The sequence below is a fragment of the Botrytis deweyae genome (genome assembly GCF_014898535.1).
Source record: "Botrytis deweyae strain B1 chromosome Unknown BDEW_029, whole genome shotgun sequence".
NCBI lineage: Eukaryota > Fungi > Ascomycota > Leotiomycetes > Helotiales > Sclerotiniaceae > Botrytis > Botrytis deweyae.
In genome coordinates this window covers 282,220-296,878 of record NW_024066236.1, presented here as the reverse complement: position 1 = coordinate 296,878, position 14,659 = coordinate 282,220, and the positions used below count along the sequence as shown (strand labels likewise).

The 14,659-nt window shown below is 41.7% G+C and overlaps 6 protein-coding genes across 6 annotated transcripts; 4 read left to right on the top strand and 2 right to left on the bottom strand.

Annotated features, from left to right (window-relative positions):
• Positions 1-254: 254 nt before the first annotated feature.
• On the top strand, positions 255-2,702 carry EAE98_009624 (uncharacterized protein; the record flags this gene model as incomplete). Its single annotated transcript, XM_038957245.1, has 4 exons — positions 255-878; positions 1,248-1,509; positions 1,556-1,587; positions 1,655-2,702. Exons 1-4 carry the CDS (start codon positions 637-639, stop codon positions 2,700-2,702), a joined length of 1,584 nt encoding a protein of 527 aa, XP_038806438.1. The 5' UTR covers positions 255-636.
• Positions 2,703-3,264: 562 nt separating this feature from the next.
• Positions 3,265-5,514, top strand: EAE98_009623 (uncharacterized protein; the record flags this gene model as incomplete). The annotated part of the gene is made up of 8 exons (XM_038957244.1): positions 3,265-3,315; positions 3,367-3,395; positions 3,448-3,522; positions 3,577-3,652; positions 3,711-4,384; positions 4,434-4,595; positions 4,645-5,187; positions 5,286-5,514. The coding sequence occupies 8 exons, from the start codon at positions 3,265-3,267 to the stop codon at positions 5,512-5,514; spliced, it is 1,839 nt and encodes a 612-aa protein (XP_038806437.1).
• A 1,460-nt stretch (positions 5,515-6,974) lies between these two features.
• On the top strand, positions 6,975-8,857 carry EAE98_009622 (uncharacterized protein; the record flags this gene model as incomplete). The annotated part of the gene is made up of 6 exons (XM_038957243.1): positions 6,975-7,000; positions 7,077-7,309; positions 7,425-7,713; positions 7,775-7,874; positions 7,927-8,163; positions 8,213-8,857. The coding sequence occupies 6 exons, from the start codon at positions 6,975-6,977 to the stop codon at positions 8,855-8,857; spliced, it is 1,530 nt and encodes a 509-aa protein (XP_038806436.1).
• Positions 8,858-9,486: 629 nt separating this feature from the next.
• EAE98_009621 (uncharacterized protein) lies at positions 9,487-12,198 on the bottom strand. Its single transcript, XM_038957242.1, has 4 exons — positions 11,572-12,198; positions 11,002-11,524; positions 9,904-10,940; positions 9,487-9,846 (listed from the first exon to the last, which is right to left on the bottom strand). The coding sequence occupies exons 1-3, from the start codon at positions 12,112-12,114 to the stop codon at positions 10,519-10,521; spliced, it is 1,488 nt and encodes a 495-aa protein (XP_038806435.1). The 5' UTR covers positions 12,115-12,198; the 3' UTR covers positions 9,487-9,846; positions 9,904-10,518.
• A 357-nt stretch (positions 12,199-12,555) lies between these two features.
• Positions 12,556-13,057, bottom strand: EAE98_009620 (uncharacterized protein). The gene is made up of 3 exons (XM_038957241.1): positions 12,840-13,057; positions 12,764-12,787; positions 12,556-12,711 (listed from the first exon to the last, which is right to left on the bottom strand). Exons 1-3 carry the CDS (start codon positions 12,913-12,915, stop codon positions 12,632-12,634), a joined length of 180 nt encoding a protein of 59 aa, XP_038806434.1. The 5' UTR covers positions 12,916-13,057; the 3' UTR covers positions 12,556-12,631.
• A 647-nt stretch (positions 13,058-13,704) lies between these two features.
• EAE98_009619 (uncharacterized protein) lies at positions 13,705-14,599 on the top strand (the record flags this gene model as incomplete). Its single annotated transcript, XM_038957240.1, has 4 exons — positions 13,705-13,897; positions 13,954-14,189; positions 14,241-14,325; positions 14,379-14,599. The coding sequence occupies 4 exons, from the start codon at positions 13,705-13,707 to the stop codon at positions 14,597-14,599; spliced, it is 735 nt and encodes a 244-aa protein (XP_038806433.1).
• Positions 14,600-14,659: the final 60 nt, after the last annotated feature.

Here is a 14,659-nt window from a genome sequence, read left to right as displayed (position 1 = left end):
AAGATCCAATTGAACAAATAATCTCACGATGGAGTAGGAGTTACATTAGTTTGGTACCTTTATTGGTTTTCGTGATTTTGGTTGGATGAAATGAGGGCGATGAGGGGTAGATTGAGTGAAGTTTGGGGAAATATTAGTTCGGGGAACGCGGAGCCGAAACCCCTGTCGTTAAAACCACCACAAACACGAGACCATACCAATAATTTAATTTGGCGCACCAACCCACTCTCACCGCGAATTCTAGCTTACATCTCCACTCGAAATCTTGATTCAGGTTGAACCGTTATTGGTCCTTCGATTACTCGCCGCAAAGTTCCCCTGTTTCCCCATGTTATGAATCTGGGGTATCTTCCAGAGCTTCGAGCTTCATGTGGTTGACAACGTCGGGATGTAGGCCAAAAATGGACTACATGCACGATTCGATGGGATGAGAGATCAGGTACGACGGGAAAGCAGTCAAATGAAGCCCATGATGGTAAACTTCATAGAGAAAGATGACAGACCTTGGGACTATATATTACGCCCTTGAGCTGCTGGTGAAAGGAGGAAGAGATGAACTATACTGTCGTCTGTTGTTCTTGTTAATTACCATCTATCCCTTTAATTCTTGATATTGCCTACTGGTTCTCAATAGCAATGGCCGAAAAGCACTTGCAGGATGTTGAACTTCACGAAACAAAGTCTGAGGGTGTAGTTGGTGAGGCAGTTCAACTTGCTCACGATGTCGACGAAACGAAGCCCCGTCCATTCACCTTGAGCATGTTTCGTCTTTATGGTTGTTTGATGGTCGCATATCTATGCGGGTGTTTGAACGGATTCGATGGTTCTTTAATGGGCGGTCTTAATGCTATGAAGACTTATCAAACCTACTTCCACATGTAAGTAATTATCTATTCGCTTCACTCCATTTCACTGGGATCGTTTCAACTACAGAGAATCATGTACAGTCTGGCTATTCAGGAAATATCCTTCTGTCCCCCAATGGGTGCACGGATTAACAGGACAGTGCAAAAATGGACTTCTGAATATCTCTTGATAGATCAAATCATTCATTCTGGGAATTTTTACAATCATTGATTAGAGATGGAACCATCAAAGTGTGAATTTTGATATCAAACAATTGAAGAATGAATTCACTGAAAATATCGAATGTTGGGAAGTGTCCCGTTAGTCTATGCACCCACTGGTGGTCTTCCAAAGATCTCTTGTCATCGAAATAGAGTATCGTTATACTAACTGGCCTAAAGGAGCGCTGCAGGGTCTTCGACTGGCCTTGTTTTTGCCATGTACAACATAGGCTCAATTCCTGCGGTCTTCTTCACCGGCCCTGTCAACGATCATTTTGGCAGGCGAATGGGCATGTTTACTGGGGCAGTCTTGGTTATCATCGGTACATGTGTTCAAGCGCCTTCAACAAATCATGGCATGTTTTTAGCTGGTCGATTTATTCTTGGGTTTGGAGTCAGCTTTTGCTGCGTTAGTGCTCCTTGCTATGTGAGCGAGATGGCTGTAAGTTCAAACATGAAAGGATTATAGCAGTGACTGACTCGTTTAGCATCCTGCTTGGAGAGGAACTCTCACTGGACTGTAAAATACTACTTGGTACGTTATGTTGTCATTCCTTGAAAATTAGCAACCACTGATCAATAATCAGGTACATCGGATCAATTGTTGCATCTTGGGTTGTGTATGGTTGTAGGATAATCGATGGCAACGCTAGTTGGAGAATACCAATTTGGTGCCAGTTGATTTCCTCTGGCTTTGTAGCAATTGGCGTTTGGTGGTTACCCGAATCTCCTCGCTGGTTGATGGCACAAGACAATGCAGATGAGGCTGTTAAGGTCTTGGCAAGGTATCATGGAGAAGGTTCGATCGATCACCCAATGGTGACTCTGCAGCTCAAGGAGATGCAACAGCAAATTGGCCTTAATGATTCTGACAAAAGATGGTGGGATTATTCTGAGCTTGTGAAAACTCATTCTGCTCGCCGCCGTCTTATTTGCGTACTCGGGATGGCATGCTTCGGTCAATTGAGCGGAAATTCCGTTACCAGTTACTACTTACCCGAGATGTTACTCAATGCTGGAATTGTATCTGAAGAAAGACAGCTTTTGATGAACGGCATATACTCTCCTATCTGCTTTATTGGAGCCATTGCTGGAGCCAGATATACAGATAATTGGGGTCGTCGACCACTTTTACTCTACTCCATCTTGTTTTGCTCGGTCTGCTTTGCAATCATTACTGGAACATCTAAATTGGCTACCCAGGACACAACCAACGTCACTGCTGCAAACACAGTTATCGCATTCATCTACATCTTTGGATTTGTCTTTTCCTTTGGATGGACCGCTTTACAAAGCATGTACATTGCAGAGACGCTTCCAACTTCAACCAGAGCCAAGGGTACAGCCATCGGCAATTTCTCCTCATCGGTCGCAAGTACAATCATTCAATACAGCTCGGGACCAGCATTCGAAAATATTCACTACTACTTTTATCTCGTATTCGTCTTCTGGGATTTGGTTGAAGCGGCGATCATTTACTTCTACTTCCCAGAAACTAAGGACAGAACATTGGAGGAATTGGCTGAAGTGTTTGAGGCTCCAAATCCAGTTCAAAGGAGTTTGGAAAAGAGAAACGCAACTACTGTTCTCAGGACACTCAGAGTTGATACGACGATTGCGAAAGGCGAAGTTTAAAGCAATTTATGTTATATCTGTCTATTTGGAAAGGATGTGGGACTTGTGAATTCATGGTGTTTGAGTTATTTTAATTTTAGTATGAATTATGATCTAATTTCTGACATTGAATTTCACGCCAGCAGGCAGTGAGTGCATATAAGAAATACCATCATATCCAAACTTGTAAAATGTCTACTCCGTACAATTCTTTTCGATTTCTACCTTCAAGATTACAGGGACAAATTATCCTGCCCGTCTCTGATATCTAATGCCTGATGCATGCATACACGACCGCTAACCCACCATTTACCACCCCACATGACCCCAACATTTAATCCCAACCGCATATTCATTTTCCCACACTCCACATAATTACAAAGGCTTTTTACGCCGGCCAACCATTCGAGCCATTCTTCGAGATAGAAGGAAACATCCGTGCCAATCATCAAAAAAATGGATACGCATCCACCAAGCAAGCGTCTTCATATCTTGTAATTTAAATCCCAAAAGTCTTATGCCGAATCCCCCGAATATCTTTATCGAAAGTCGAGAGCATCTAGTATCCCCTGCGAGCGTTGTGATGTCGGCCGTAGATCCTGCCCCACGGACAAGACGACGGGCAGCTCATGCAGTAAGAACCTCGGTCAATATTCATGTGAGAAGTTGTTGACCACTCATACAGTGCGATGTCTGCCGATTGAGGAAAATCAGGTGATTATCATTCGTTCAAGGGAGTCTCACATACTGAATAGTGGTATCGTAGATGCGATGGGCACAATCCATGTGCTACATGCATAGCGACGGATCAGGATTGCTCGTATGGAATTGAAGTGAATCCGTAAGTCTTCGTTTCACTCTTGGGTTATACCTTTTTAACACGATCAAATTCTAGTCGAGGCAAGAATGACTCGATTTTGGAGGGCGTCCTCCGCATCGAGAGATACTTACAGGATATGAATGCAATGATGGTACACAATCCTTCGCTATGTCAGTGCAAGCGAAATTCTATTGCTTATTCGTCTCTAGGCTGCTTCGCCTGCTTTTATGAATCATCATGTCGCCAATGATCACAATTCAGGCTCGCCTCGAACGGCGTACTCAGGAGGAGCAACCATTTCATCGCCAGTACCACAACAGATAACTAGACCTCGTCATCTATCTTTTCATGATGAACAAAGTGTCCACAATGCCGTTTTATCTTCTTTTCATACTTCGGCTACCGAGTCCATTCTTTCATGGCAGCTATTCGATGTGTTCCCTTCCATCAGACAAAATTACACCTCCATCTTTCATTTGGAACAAGCAATTATGCCAATTGCTAGCAGGTCGTCTACCATGCATCCATATGTCGGAAGTCCAGAGCTGGATCGCATCATGGAGTCATTTCAAGCAAATATAAATTTTTGGTATCCTGCGTTGTCAAATAACAAAAGAAATCAACTCCGAGATTGTGTTCTGTTACGAAAATTGGAGCAACCTACAACTTTATCTGTTTTGGCTCTATTGATGATGGCACTGGGATGCGCAAGTCAATCAATCATAGATATTGCTGTTCCGAGGGATCTGACATCGGACGAACATGAGTACTACAAGGGACGTAAATTAATGGCAGATATCTGTTTCGATGAAGTTCTGAAGAGACTTTACATTCCTCATACTGAAATGAGTTCAACTGCCGTTCAGTGTCTTTTCTACACCGCGTAAGTATCCGTATCTTCGGGTTTGAACACGTTTAACTGTATATTGCAGGGTATACTTTGCATTTTCTCAGCGACCACTTCAAGCATGGGAATACATTAACGCAACCGCTGCAAAATGTCGACTGCTCTTATCTTACCACTCACCTGGAGAATCGGCCGAAGATGTCGAATGTTTAAGGCGCATCTTCTGGTCATGCTATATTCTTGAGAGGTTAGTCTAAGATGTTGGTGCGAAATTATTTTAAGTTAACACATACAAGTGACTACCTTGCGGAGTTATCTGGTCTTCCTGAGTCTGGTCTTGCATCAATTGAATCAACTATACCTCTTCCAGGTAGTTACGATACACATGACTCACAAGTAGATGAAGAACATTCATCACTCTATTTCCTAGCATGTATTTCGATGCGTCGACTATTAAATCGCGTTCACAACCTTCTCTATGCCAAAGAAACCGGAGCAAGTCTTGACGACGCACGATTCCCGTTCATTGTGGAAGAACTAGACCATCAACTCGAAGAATGGAGGGACTTCTTACCCCCAGCTTTACAATTCGTCGCCGATACACAACCTGCTCAAGGTCAACACGCAGGTTTCCTGAGACAGAGATATTTGACATGTAGAAGTGTTATTTATCGACCCTACTTGACTTGGGTTCTTACAAATCATTCTCAAGACACAAACGTCGCACAAAACGTACTGGAAAAGTGTCGAAATTGTTTAGACGCCTGTTTACTTCACATAATTAATTTACGAGGATTTGCGCATACGGTCATGATGGATACTTGGATATGTTCTTTGTCGTATTTCTCCCCCCTCTTCTCCATATAACGAATCCCATCTCATCTATCCTATTTCTAATACCATTACACATTCAATCACATTACTAACATCCATCCAGAATGACAGGCGCAATGCTTGTACTCCTCGCCGCTTCCCGTCTTCCATATCTCCGTAATCTTCTCGGCCAAGACGTCACAAACATTGGATCACATCTTCAAACATTAATCAAAAGGTGGGTTCAGATACCAGGGGAAAGCAGATCTCCCAGTATTGAACAGAGTCTGAGGATGATTGGGGAAATTGATGTATTTCTTCATCAGGAGTTTGGAACAGAGAAAAAAGATTAGTTAGGGTGTGTGGAGTGTTACATCCGCAGTTTTCTGATGGGTTGTACCACGTGGTGCTAACTGATGTATCTACGATTCTACTTCATATTCTGCGATTTGATGAACGGGAGTTGAGTGAGATTTCGAAGTCATGTTCTGCGAAATAACAGATGCGCTGGGGCGTTTGTTGTCAAAGGTAGTAGTAAGTCGGGTACCCTACTTTCAGACCACCCCCCTTTTGGGCCACTTTTCAACCACTTTTTATATCAAAAATGGAATTTCTAACTTTCTTATTTATGAATAGAATTTATTGAAAATTTATATATATATAATTCAGATCGTTTTGAACTTATTCTGGAATTTTCAGATTTTTAGGATTTTTCTGTATCGAGATCTAAAGTTTCAAAATATCGATTTTTTGATTTATATGGGAATCATATACAAATTTGAAAATTTTATAAAATCTTTAATAACTTTTTGATAAAAATTGTTAAAAATAAACTATAAAGTTTTATCATAAATTTATAATATACTTTATCTAACAGATTCAGAAAAAATAAAAAATCTCTTATAAATAAATATTTATAGGGATACTCTCAAAATAACAGGGATTATTTATATTATTCTAAATTCACTGTATACTATATCTCTATATTTGCTAATTTTTTCGAATTTTTTTTTGAATTTCTATATAGATTCAAGTTTAAATATCTCAAAAATATATATAGTTTTCTTTTAATTAATATTGTTAAAAAGTTATTAAAGATTTAATAAAAAATTTAAATTTGTATGTGATTCCTATACAAATTTGAAAATCGATATTTTGAAGTTCTAATTTTCAATACAGAAAAATCCTAAAAATCTGAAAATTTTAGAATAAATTTAAATCGATCTAAATTATATATATACAAATTTTCATTGAATCAAATCGAATATTAATAGAGATATTAATAGGCCTAAAAAGTGATTTTTGGTGTAAAAGGGTGGCCCAAAACCCTGTTGGCCCGAAAGTAGGGTACCCGACTTATCAAATTACCCACTAAAAGAAAAAGGAAATATTTCGTGACATATAATACACGATTGTTATATAAAAAAGCATCATCGATCCATCAAAATGATTCAGATTCCTCATTTTTAACTCAAGAAATTTATAAATGTCTTTAAAGTACACACAAAATGTCTCGAAGTGCCCTCTTCACATCTCAAGTTGGTGTTGATGAACCCCTGTAATGACCCACAGATCCTCCGACTATCGTTATCATGCTCGTGACATCGATTGTCACAAGAATCACAATCCTGATTCAGAAAGCTTCCTTCCGACTATACTAATACATTGCGATAGATTTCAGTCAGACGAGTCGTTGCGACAGCGTTTCTTCATTTTCTTAATGCGTACTGTTCTCTGTCGAAATTGATCTTGGCGGGCCAGATTCCTTGCTGGATTTCCTGATAACAAAAGGAAATAATAAAGGACGGTTGAGATGTCGACAGAAGATACACCCTTACTGTATTATAATTCCCCTTTCTCATGATCTCAACATTGGTTACATATGTCCTCAAGCGCATCACTAATCTCTACATAGCTCAGATGAGGTCTCCGATAACCTCAATCATACCAAATCCAACGATGATACGATCACAACTTCACCGACCTCAGCTGCTGCTTTTCCTGAGAACACAGCCTTCGCAAAAAGGCTGGTCAGGAAAATAGATCTAAGACTCATGCCATTGATGTTCATAACGTTTAATTTTAATTATATCGACAAAAGCATTTTGAGCACTGCCGCTGTGTTTGGGTTGGTTGGAGATACGGTATGTATGTTTCGTTTGTGAATAGGGAGATTCGGAATTTCCTGATTTTGGAAGAATTCTGACTAGAAGGATCGCGAGATGCGGATTCCAGTCCTTACTAACACTGACCAAGCATCTAGTGGACGGACAATTTAGTTCCATCTCCAGTGTCTTCTATTTCGGGTATCTTTTATGGGAATACCCTGGCGTCTATCTGATCCAAACCCTTCCCGTAGCAAAATACATTGCAGCGGATATTGTGATCTGGGGAATCATCGTTGCGAGTACTGCTTCCTGTACCTCTTATCAGGGATTAATGGTAGCGAGGTTATTCACGGGGATGGTAGAATCAAGCATTAGTCCGGCGTTTCTGTATGTTACGAGTATGTGGTATACGAGAGATGAGATGCCTAGTCGCATGGGGCTGTGGTAAGTGATCTGTGAACAAAATGTGTAAATTTCCATGATGAGGTGGCTGATATTGTTCTAGGTATGCGGGGAATTCTTTTGGGGGTGCCGTTGCTAGTTTGCTCTCTTTTGGGATCGGACAGATTCATTCTTCATTGAAACCTTGGAAGTTGTTATATATCGTAAGTGTTATCCGAATGAAGCGATTAAAAATCATCTTTAACAGATCGTAAGATATTTGGATCAGCGACTGCTTTGTGGGGCTTCGTTGTCCTGATTTTTTTACCAGATACTATCTCCAGAGCCAAGTTTCTCACCCTGGAAGAGAAGAAATGTGCAGAAGAGAGAGTGCGTGTAGCAGGGACTGGAATTACCATGTCTATCAAAAATGAATGGAAAGGCGAACAAGCAATCGAGTGTCTGCTTGATCCAAAAACTTGGTTTTGCGTTTTCATTTCCCTGTTCACCATGGTATGTTAATAGTCTTCCATTTCCGAAAACAGAACTAACCGAGCCCCAGATCCCGAATGGAGGAACAACCAGTTTCGCAAACATCCTAATAACAAGCTTCGGATTTACTGGTCTCCAATCAACTCTCATCTCCCTCCCATCCTCTCTAATATCCTTTCTCACCATCGTAACATCCGGTTATCTCGCGTCCCGCTATCGCAACACCACGACTCTCCTTCTCTCTACTCTTCTTTTACCCCCTATTATAGGTGCAAGCCTCATGAACTGGGCTCCTCTCAATTCGCTAAAATTAACAGGTTTCTACCTAATTGGATTTTCTCACGCGACTATTCCTTTAACAATGAGTCTTATAGGAGCGAATACAAGAGGGACGACGAAGAAAATGACAATGAGTGCTTGTATGTTTGTGGCGTATTGTGTGGGGAATATGTTGGGTCCGCATATTTTTGGTGGTAAGGAGAGAGATATGGGGTTTGGGAGAGGGTTTACGGTCTGTTTAGGATGTTACTTCCTGTCTGCGGCAATGGGGGTAGGACTGAGGGGGTATCTAAAGAGGATTAACGCAAGGAGGGACAGAGAGGAATGGGGTTTGGAGCCCGAGGGCGCGGGCGAGGGTGAGGGAACAGAAGGAGAAATGGACATGGGCGTAGATCTCACAGATTTCCAAACTCGAGGGTTTAGATATAGATTATAGTCTTTTGAAAGTGATCGACCCGTATTGGTTCTATTTTTCACTTTCCGACGACCTAGACATTCAGACACCCAATTTAACGAAAGGCATCAATGTATCTCCACACCCACAAACCAAAGTATGTAGACAACCGCGATCTTTATCCGAACCAATACCAAATAGCGTGCATGTCAGCACTAATGCATGTGTTACATGTGTTGATTCGAATACGATATGCAACAAATCCGCGATGTGTCTTTCAAATCGTTTTGCCACTCTTGTGAGGGGGTCTCACGTGATGTGATTTGTTGGTTTGGTTTGGTGCCGCGGAGAAGCGGGGTTGTGGAGCGGGGATGGAAATTGTAGGGTTGATTGATGGGTTTGATGGGTTTGATGGATGTTTGAGATGTAGAGGCGTAGAGGCGTAGAGAAAATGTGATTGGGGAAGTTACTTAGTGCGATCTTGCTGTTGATTGGGGTGGTTGATAGGGAACGTGGTGGTTGGAGCTCGAAAACTGGTGACCCTATATACCTTTGTTTCTTTAGGTTTTTCTTTTCTTGTCGTTTCGATGTATACGCGTGGGATGTCCTCGTCACCATAAGATAAAGTTCTCATTTTCTCTAGTTCGGGTTTGTCTAAAATTATTTATTTACAGCGATGTTTTGAACACTCCTCTCTTACATATCAATGCGAGGGTCTCAGGAGATGCTCTCCTCGCAAACAATGATTTAAACTCGCTCCCGCTACTCCCTAATGACAAGGCCATCGTTAGATCCGCATATGTGGGTTTGTTTCCTATCAAGAATTATTGGTCTGCTAAAGGTGTGTTCAGAATGCTTGTTAGGACTTTGATTTCGTTAATGGAGCGATCGAGGGTGTTGAATGGAATTGCTTTCTCGTGGTTGGAGTGGGCGAATTGCTTGATGTTTGGATGGGGTGTTGGTTGGTTATGATTGTGAGAGTGAATATTCATTATTCAAGATTTTTTGGTTTGGTTTGATGATTTCTGGGCCTTTGCAATTCTTATTTCAGCACAAGCTCTTGAGTGAGCATGATGGTTATATCTTACCAGTCATCTGGGTTGATGGCTTAAAATGTAGGTTCCTTCACTATCTTGTTATCGACAATTTCGAGCTTATAGGAATACTAAGCTCATCGCATGGAAGATTGATCATCCAGGAGTTTTGTCAATCGGCGTGGCAGTCAGTTTTAATTTGGATTGTCATTTTGAATGGAATCTTTTTGGAGGTAACATAATGGTAAGAGGAAATGTGCTCGGAATGCAGATGAGAGCTTCACCCACAACTCGGCCAAGATATACCCTATCATTCATATTATTGTCTTTTTATGCCACCTCTCAGCTCCAACAGTTGGTGGCGTTTGCAATGTCTCAATCACACTCGTCAGATCGACTTTCGGGACAGCTTGACCTCAGTCCTCATTCGCGTTCAAGACACAAGAACTTATTGCTCATATCTAACAGTTGGATGATTGTTTCTTGGCACCAATTTATCTGAAATTCAATTCATAATCACTGGCGTGAATCATCGTTCCGTCTGTTCCAGACTCCACCGAGGTCGGTTACATGGACAACAAAGTATTGTCAAAAGTCTCAACATTGATTCATGTACGGTAATTGAATTAGAGGTGAAAGAGGCACAGTAAACTAGGACGAAGCTACCCCTTAAGCAGGAAAAAGCGCTACTTGGCAACCATTACCATTTTTCACCACCAGCTTCACATCTTCGGTCCATGGCCTATCATCACGACTTTCTATGTGCTGAAACTGAGCTGCCATTCTGGCAATAATGTACGAGGCCTCTCCTAGAGCTTTGTGTCGACCAGCACAGCTACGCGGACCGTGGCTGAATGGCATGAATTCCCAATTACTTGGAGAGATGTGATTCCATCGGTCGGGATTGAATATCTCAATGTCATCCCCAAACACCGATTTTTCTCGGTGAAGTGTGTAAAAGTTTGTGCTGACTTTCCTACCTGCTGGGATGAATATTGATGCTGTACCATCGGAACCCCCGCCAGTTGGAAGTGTTGTGTCGACAAGAGCTATACGGCTGTTTGCGTGAAACAGAGGATAGATGCGTAAAGCTGTATTAATTAATTTCTTTCTGACAAAAAGCGTAAGATCCATAGATCAGAGTAAACTTACATTCTTTTATACAATTATGAAGAAGTTTTAAGTTCTTCAAATCTGTTGGATTCCAAACTTCGACTGGACCTAAAGCACAAATTTCCTTTCGTAGGCGTGCCCAAACTTCGGGAGATCTCGAAAGCAGGAATATCGTATTGCTCAAAACTATGCCCGTTGTATCCTGGGTTACTAGCATACCTTGAAGAATTTGCGAGCGAATTTCGTCCAAGTTCTTTCCTCGTAACACTAAATTCTCAAGAAGACTTGAAGCATGGTCTTCTGACTTTAAGCTGTACACTTTTTCTAGTGCTTTGGCAATATGATGGTTCACGAATAAATGCACTACTCTGCATGACTCTTTCCACTTGTTACTGAGGAGAGATACACTGCGTCCAAACTTTCCAAATGCTAATCGTATACCCATCCAACTTTGTGCAGTATCAAATGCTTTCTCGAAGGTGTCCATATCCACCGGCGAGTCCCCTGAATACAATGCTGCTATGCGCTTACCGAACAGGAATTGAAGTGATATATCCAGGAACTATAGTCAATTAGACATTATGCACTTGATCTTGGGCTGCAACTCACCAATTCATTGAAGATTGGTGCCAAATCAACAGTCTGTCCATTTAACGGCAAGTGTTGTATGTACTGTTCGTAAGCGTCGCCGAGGAATTTCAAATTTACAGTATTGGCTTCTGTCAAGGTTGAAACAAACAAACTTCGATGAACTCTCCATTCTTCGCCATCTCTAGTAACAAATCCTCTTCCGCAGAAAGGCTCCATAGCATCAGCTCTACCTGTACCCCATTCTTTCCAGTTTGTTCCATAGATTGCCTTTAGGTTGTCTGGATGGGCTGTATAGATCGTGGTTCTTCCGAGACGTAAAGCTTGGAATGTCTTGCCGTAGATATCATGTTGCTTTGCGTGGGTTTCTAAGATGGTATGCTGTTTTCGTATCTCGAGAGATTTCTTGAACAGATCCAAACCAAGAAAAGGATCAATCGTGGGTAAGCTTGGAGCCTGTTGACATTCTGCAGGTGTGTTTCTTCCGAGTTTCCATCTTTTGTAGAGCTGATAGCAAAAAATAACTGAGAATAATGACAGCAGGTTGATGAGTAAATAGGCCATAACTAATAGTGCTCACTGCCCTTCTTATTTGAGAAGTGATTCTTTCCTGTGTTGGAAGAGATCTGAATAGCTCGCAATTCTCATAAGTTCAAGGCATTTTATTTGTGTAACTACATATTTATAAATTTTAACAAACGGAAACGGATAGCAAAGTGATAGAACATCCGCCGTCTTCATGTGTTTGAGATGTCGTCTATTGGCTCTCCCAAGGTCGTCTTAACATGGATCAGAAAGGGGTAGCTCCGATTGGCACGTTATTCACTACCACGACGGGTGGGACAATGCGCAACATCTTTCCAACAAGTGATTGGGTTACATTCTCTCAAGCTACATAATCAAATGTCTTGGCCGCCAAATGCCGAACTAGCTCAACATTCGATCCCGCTCTCTCATCCAAAATGATGCCATTGAAAAAGGAATTATAACAACACAGCCTCTAAAAGCCACTTTCCAATCCACCTCCTTATCGCTCAACTCCACAAACAGCCTCCGATGCGTCAAACAACTCCTAACTATTCTAGTCGCCTTGGTAGGCGGCGACAGAAAGCCCGTTCGCATCAATAGCGTTGTCAGGCCATCTCACGAATTCATCGCCATCTAATTGAATTCAGCAAAGTATGCTGCATAGTTCAAAGTTATTTTCACAAACCTTTTGATCTAATCGTAGGGGGGTCTATCATGATTGTTAGCGGGGTAGCGTGTCAGTAAGGTGTTTTGTCTCTTACCAGGATGGCTGAGAGGGGCAGCAATGGCCATAAATCCAAAGCTTAAGGTTATGAGTTGGTAAAGACTGACGCGCATTTTCTTTTGATGATGTTTGGTTCGATTGAGTTTTTTATTGTATTAGATATCTGGGAAAAGACAAATAAGTAGGTAGGTTCAGTCGATCATTTTATAGTTCAGTTAAGTGATTTTAGGAGTTCATCTTTTTCTCCATTTCTTAATCGATACCTCCGAAAAGATCCAAAATATTGGATCATGACAAGGAGCAAAAAGCTTCGCCTTCCACATACATAAGTACCGAATACCATTTCCAATGTTCTGCCCTACGAGGTTGCTTGTACTATTGGTTGAGAGGAGAATTTCCCAGCTGGTTTCATCGTTTCCCCTATATGAAAAAAGCCTTATCGGTTTCCCCATCATCTTTATCTCAATCTGGTTGCACAAATGTCGGACATTAATGCTTCCCGCAGCAAATCTCGACGGTTTCGCATTTAACCGGTGACCAAAAGCAGGCCGGTATCAATTTTATTGGATATTATCGTTTTCAGCTGCTTGCGCGTTAGTTCTTGGTTAAACGAGGATAACCCAATATCAATATTCTACCCATCGTCTGCGAGGATGTCATCGGGTGTTGGGTCCTCGAAATTACTATTCTTGGCTATGTTGGCAATGCATTGAGGCCTATTGCTACCCCGAAGATCATACGATGTGCTCTATGTAGAAAAGATACAAAGGTACTATACAGTCTAATCTGATAATGTTGAGCTCGAGTCGCCGATATGCAATGTCCTTGGCTTAGATTAAAGATGTGTGCAATCAGTCATATCAATCTTCAGCAAACAGTTTTATTCCTACGATCAATGCAAAATGGCATCTGAAAGTAAACCATTCTTATTGGATGAGGAAATATCAGAAGATGAAAAACTTGGGAATAGACAAGACAATGCCAACCTAACTCTGAGAGTCGTCTTCCTACATCTTTCACTCATACTATTATATACCAACATTTTTTTACTCGCCCTACTCCGATCAACTTGTCCAATATCAACCTCGATTCATCGTACGCTTCATGACTTTCCAATGACCTTCAGGTGCTATCGTACTCATTCATTCTAGCTTTACCAGGTGTGAGGATTCGATATGTACCAGTTGCTCCTCCCGATCTCCCATCGTCACCTTACGCTGGGCCTCCGAGCGAGTCGGTAGACCAAGCATGGCATGATCTATTGAAAGACATGAATATACGGGTCACAGCTGAAGAATTGGAAAAGAGGAATCAAAAGTCCATATCTTTACCAGAAGGTGGTGGTCATATGGTCTGGATTGGAGCTCACCATCAACTGCATTGCATCGCAAGTTTCATCTGAATTATTATTTCAGCTAAGAAACTGACAAGTCGACAGAAAATGCTTCGACGCTGGAACTATCGGGATCACTACTATCCCAACATAACAGACCCAACAATTGAACATTGGGATATCCATGCAGGTAGCCTTTCCCTCTCCTCGTCACCAAGATGAAGATGCTGACGCAGTAGTCAGATCACTGTTTCGATATTTTACGCAGTGCAGTAATGTGTCAAGGCGACACAACGCTTACAACTTTCGGATGGGAAAAACTATCCAAGCCACAGCCACACGTCAAACCGACAGAACATCGATGCGTGGATTGGGACGCGCTAATGGGTTCTCTCGCCGATCGTGTAGTTGGTGAGGAAGAGATGGCTGCGCTTGTAAATCCTAGATTGGAAGGGGGTGCATAATCGGGATGGAGTTCGGAGCCGTTGGGCTGCGGATATGTGAAGGACGATAGTGGCAATGAA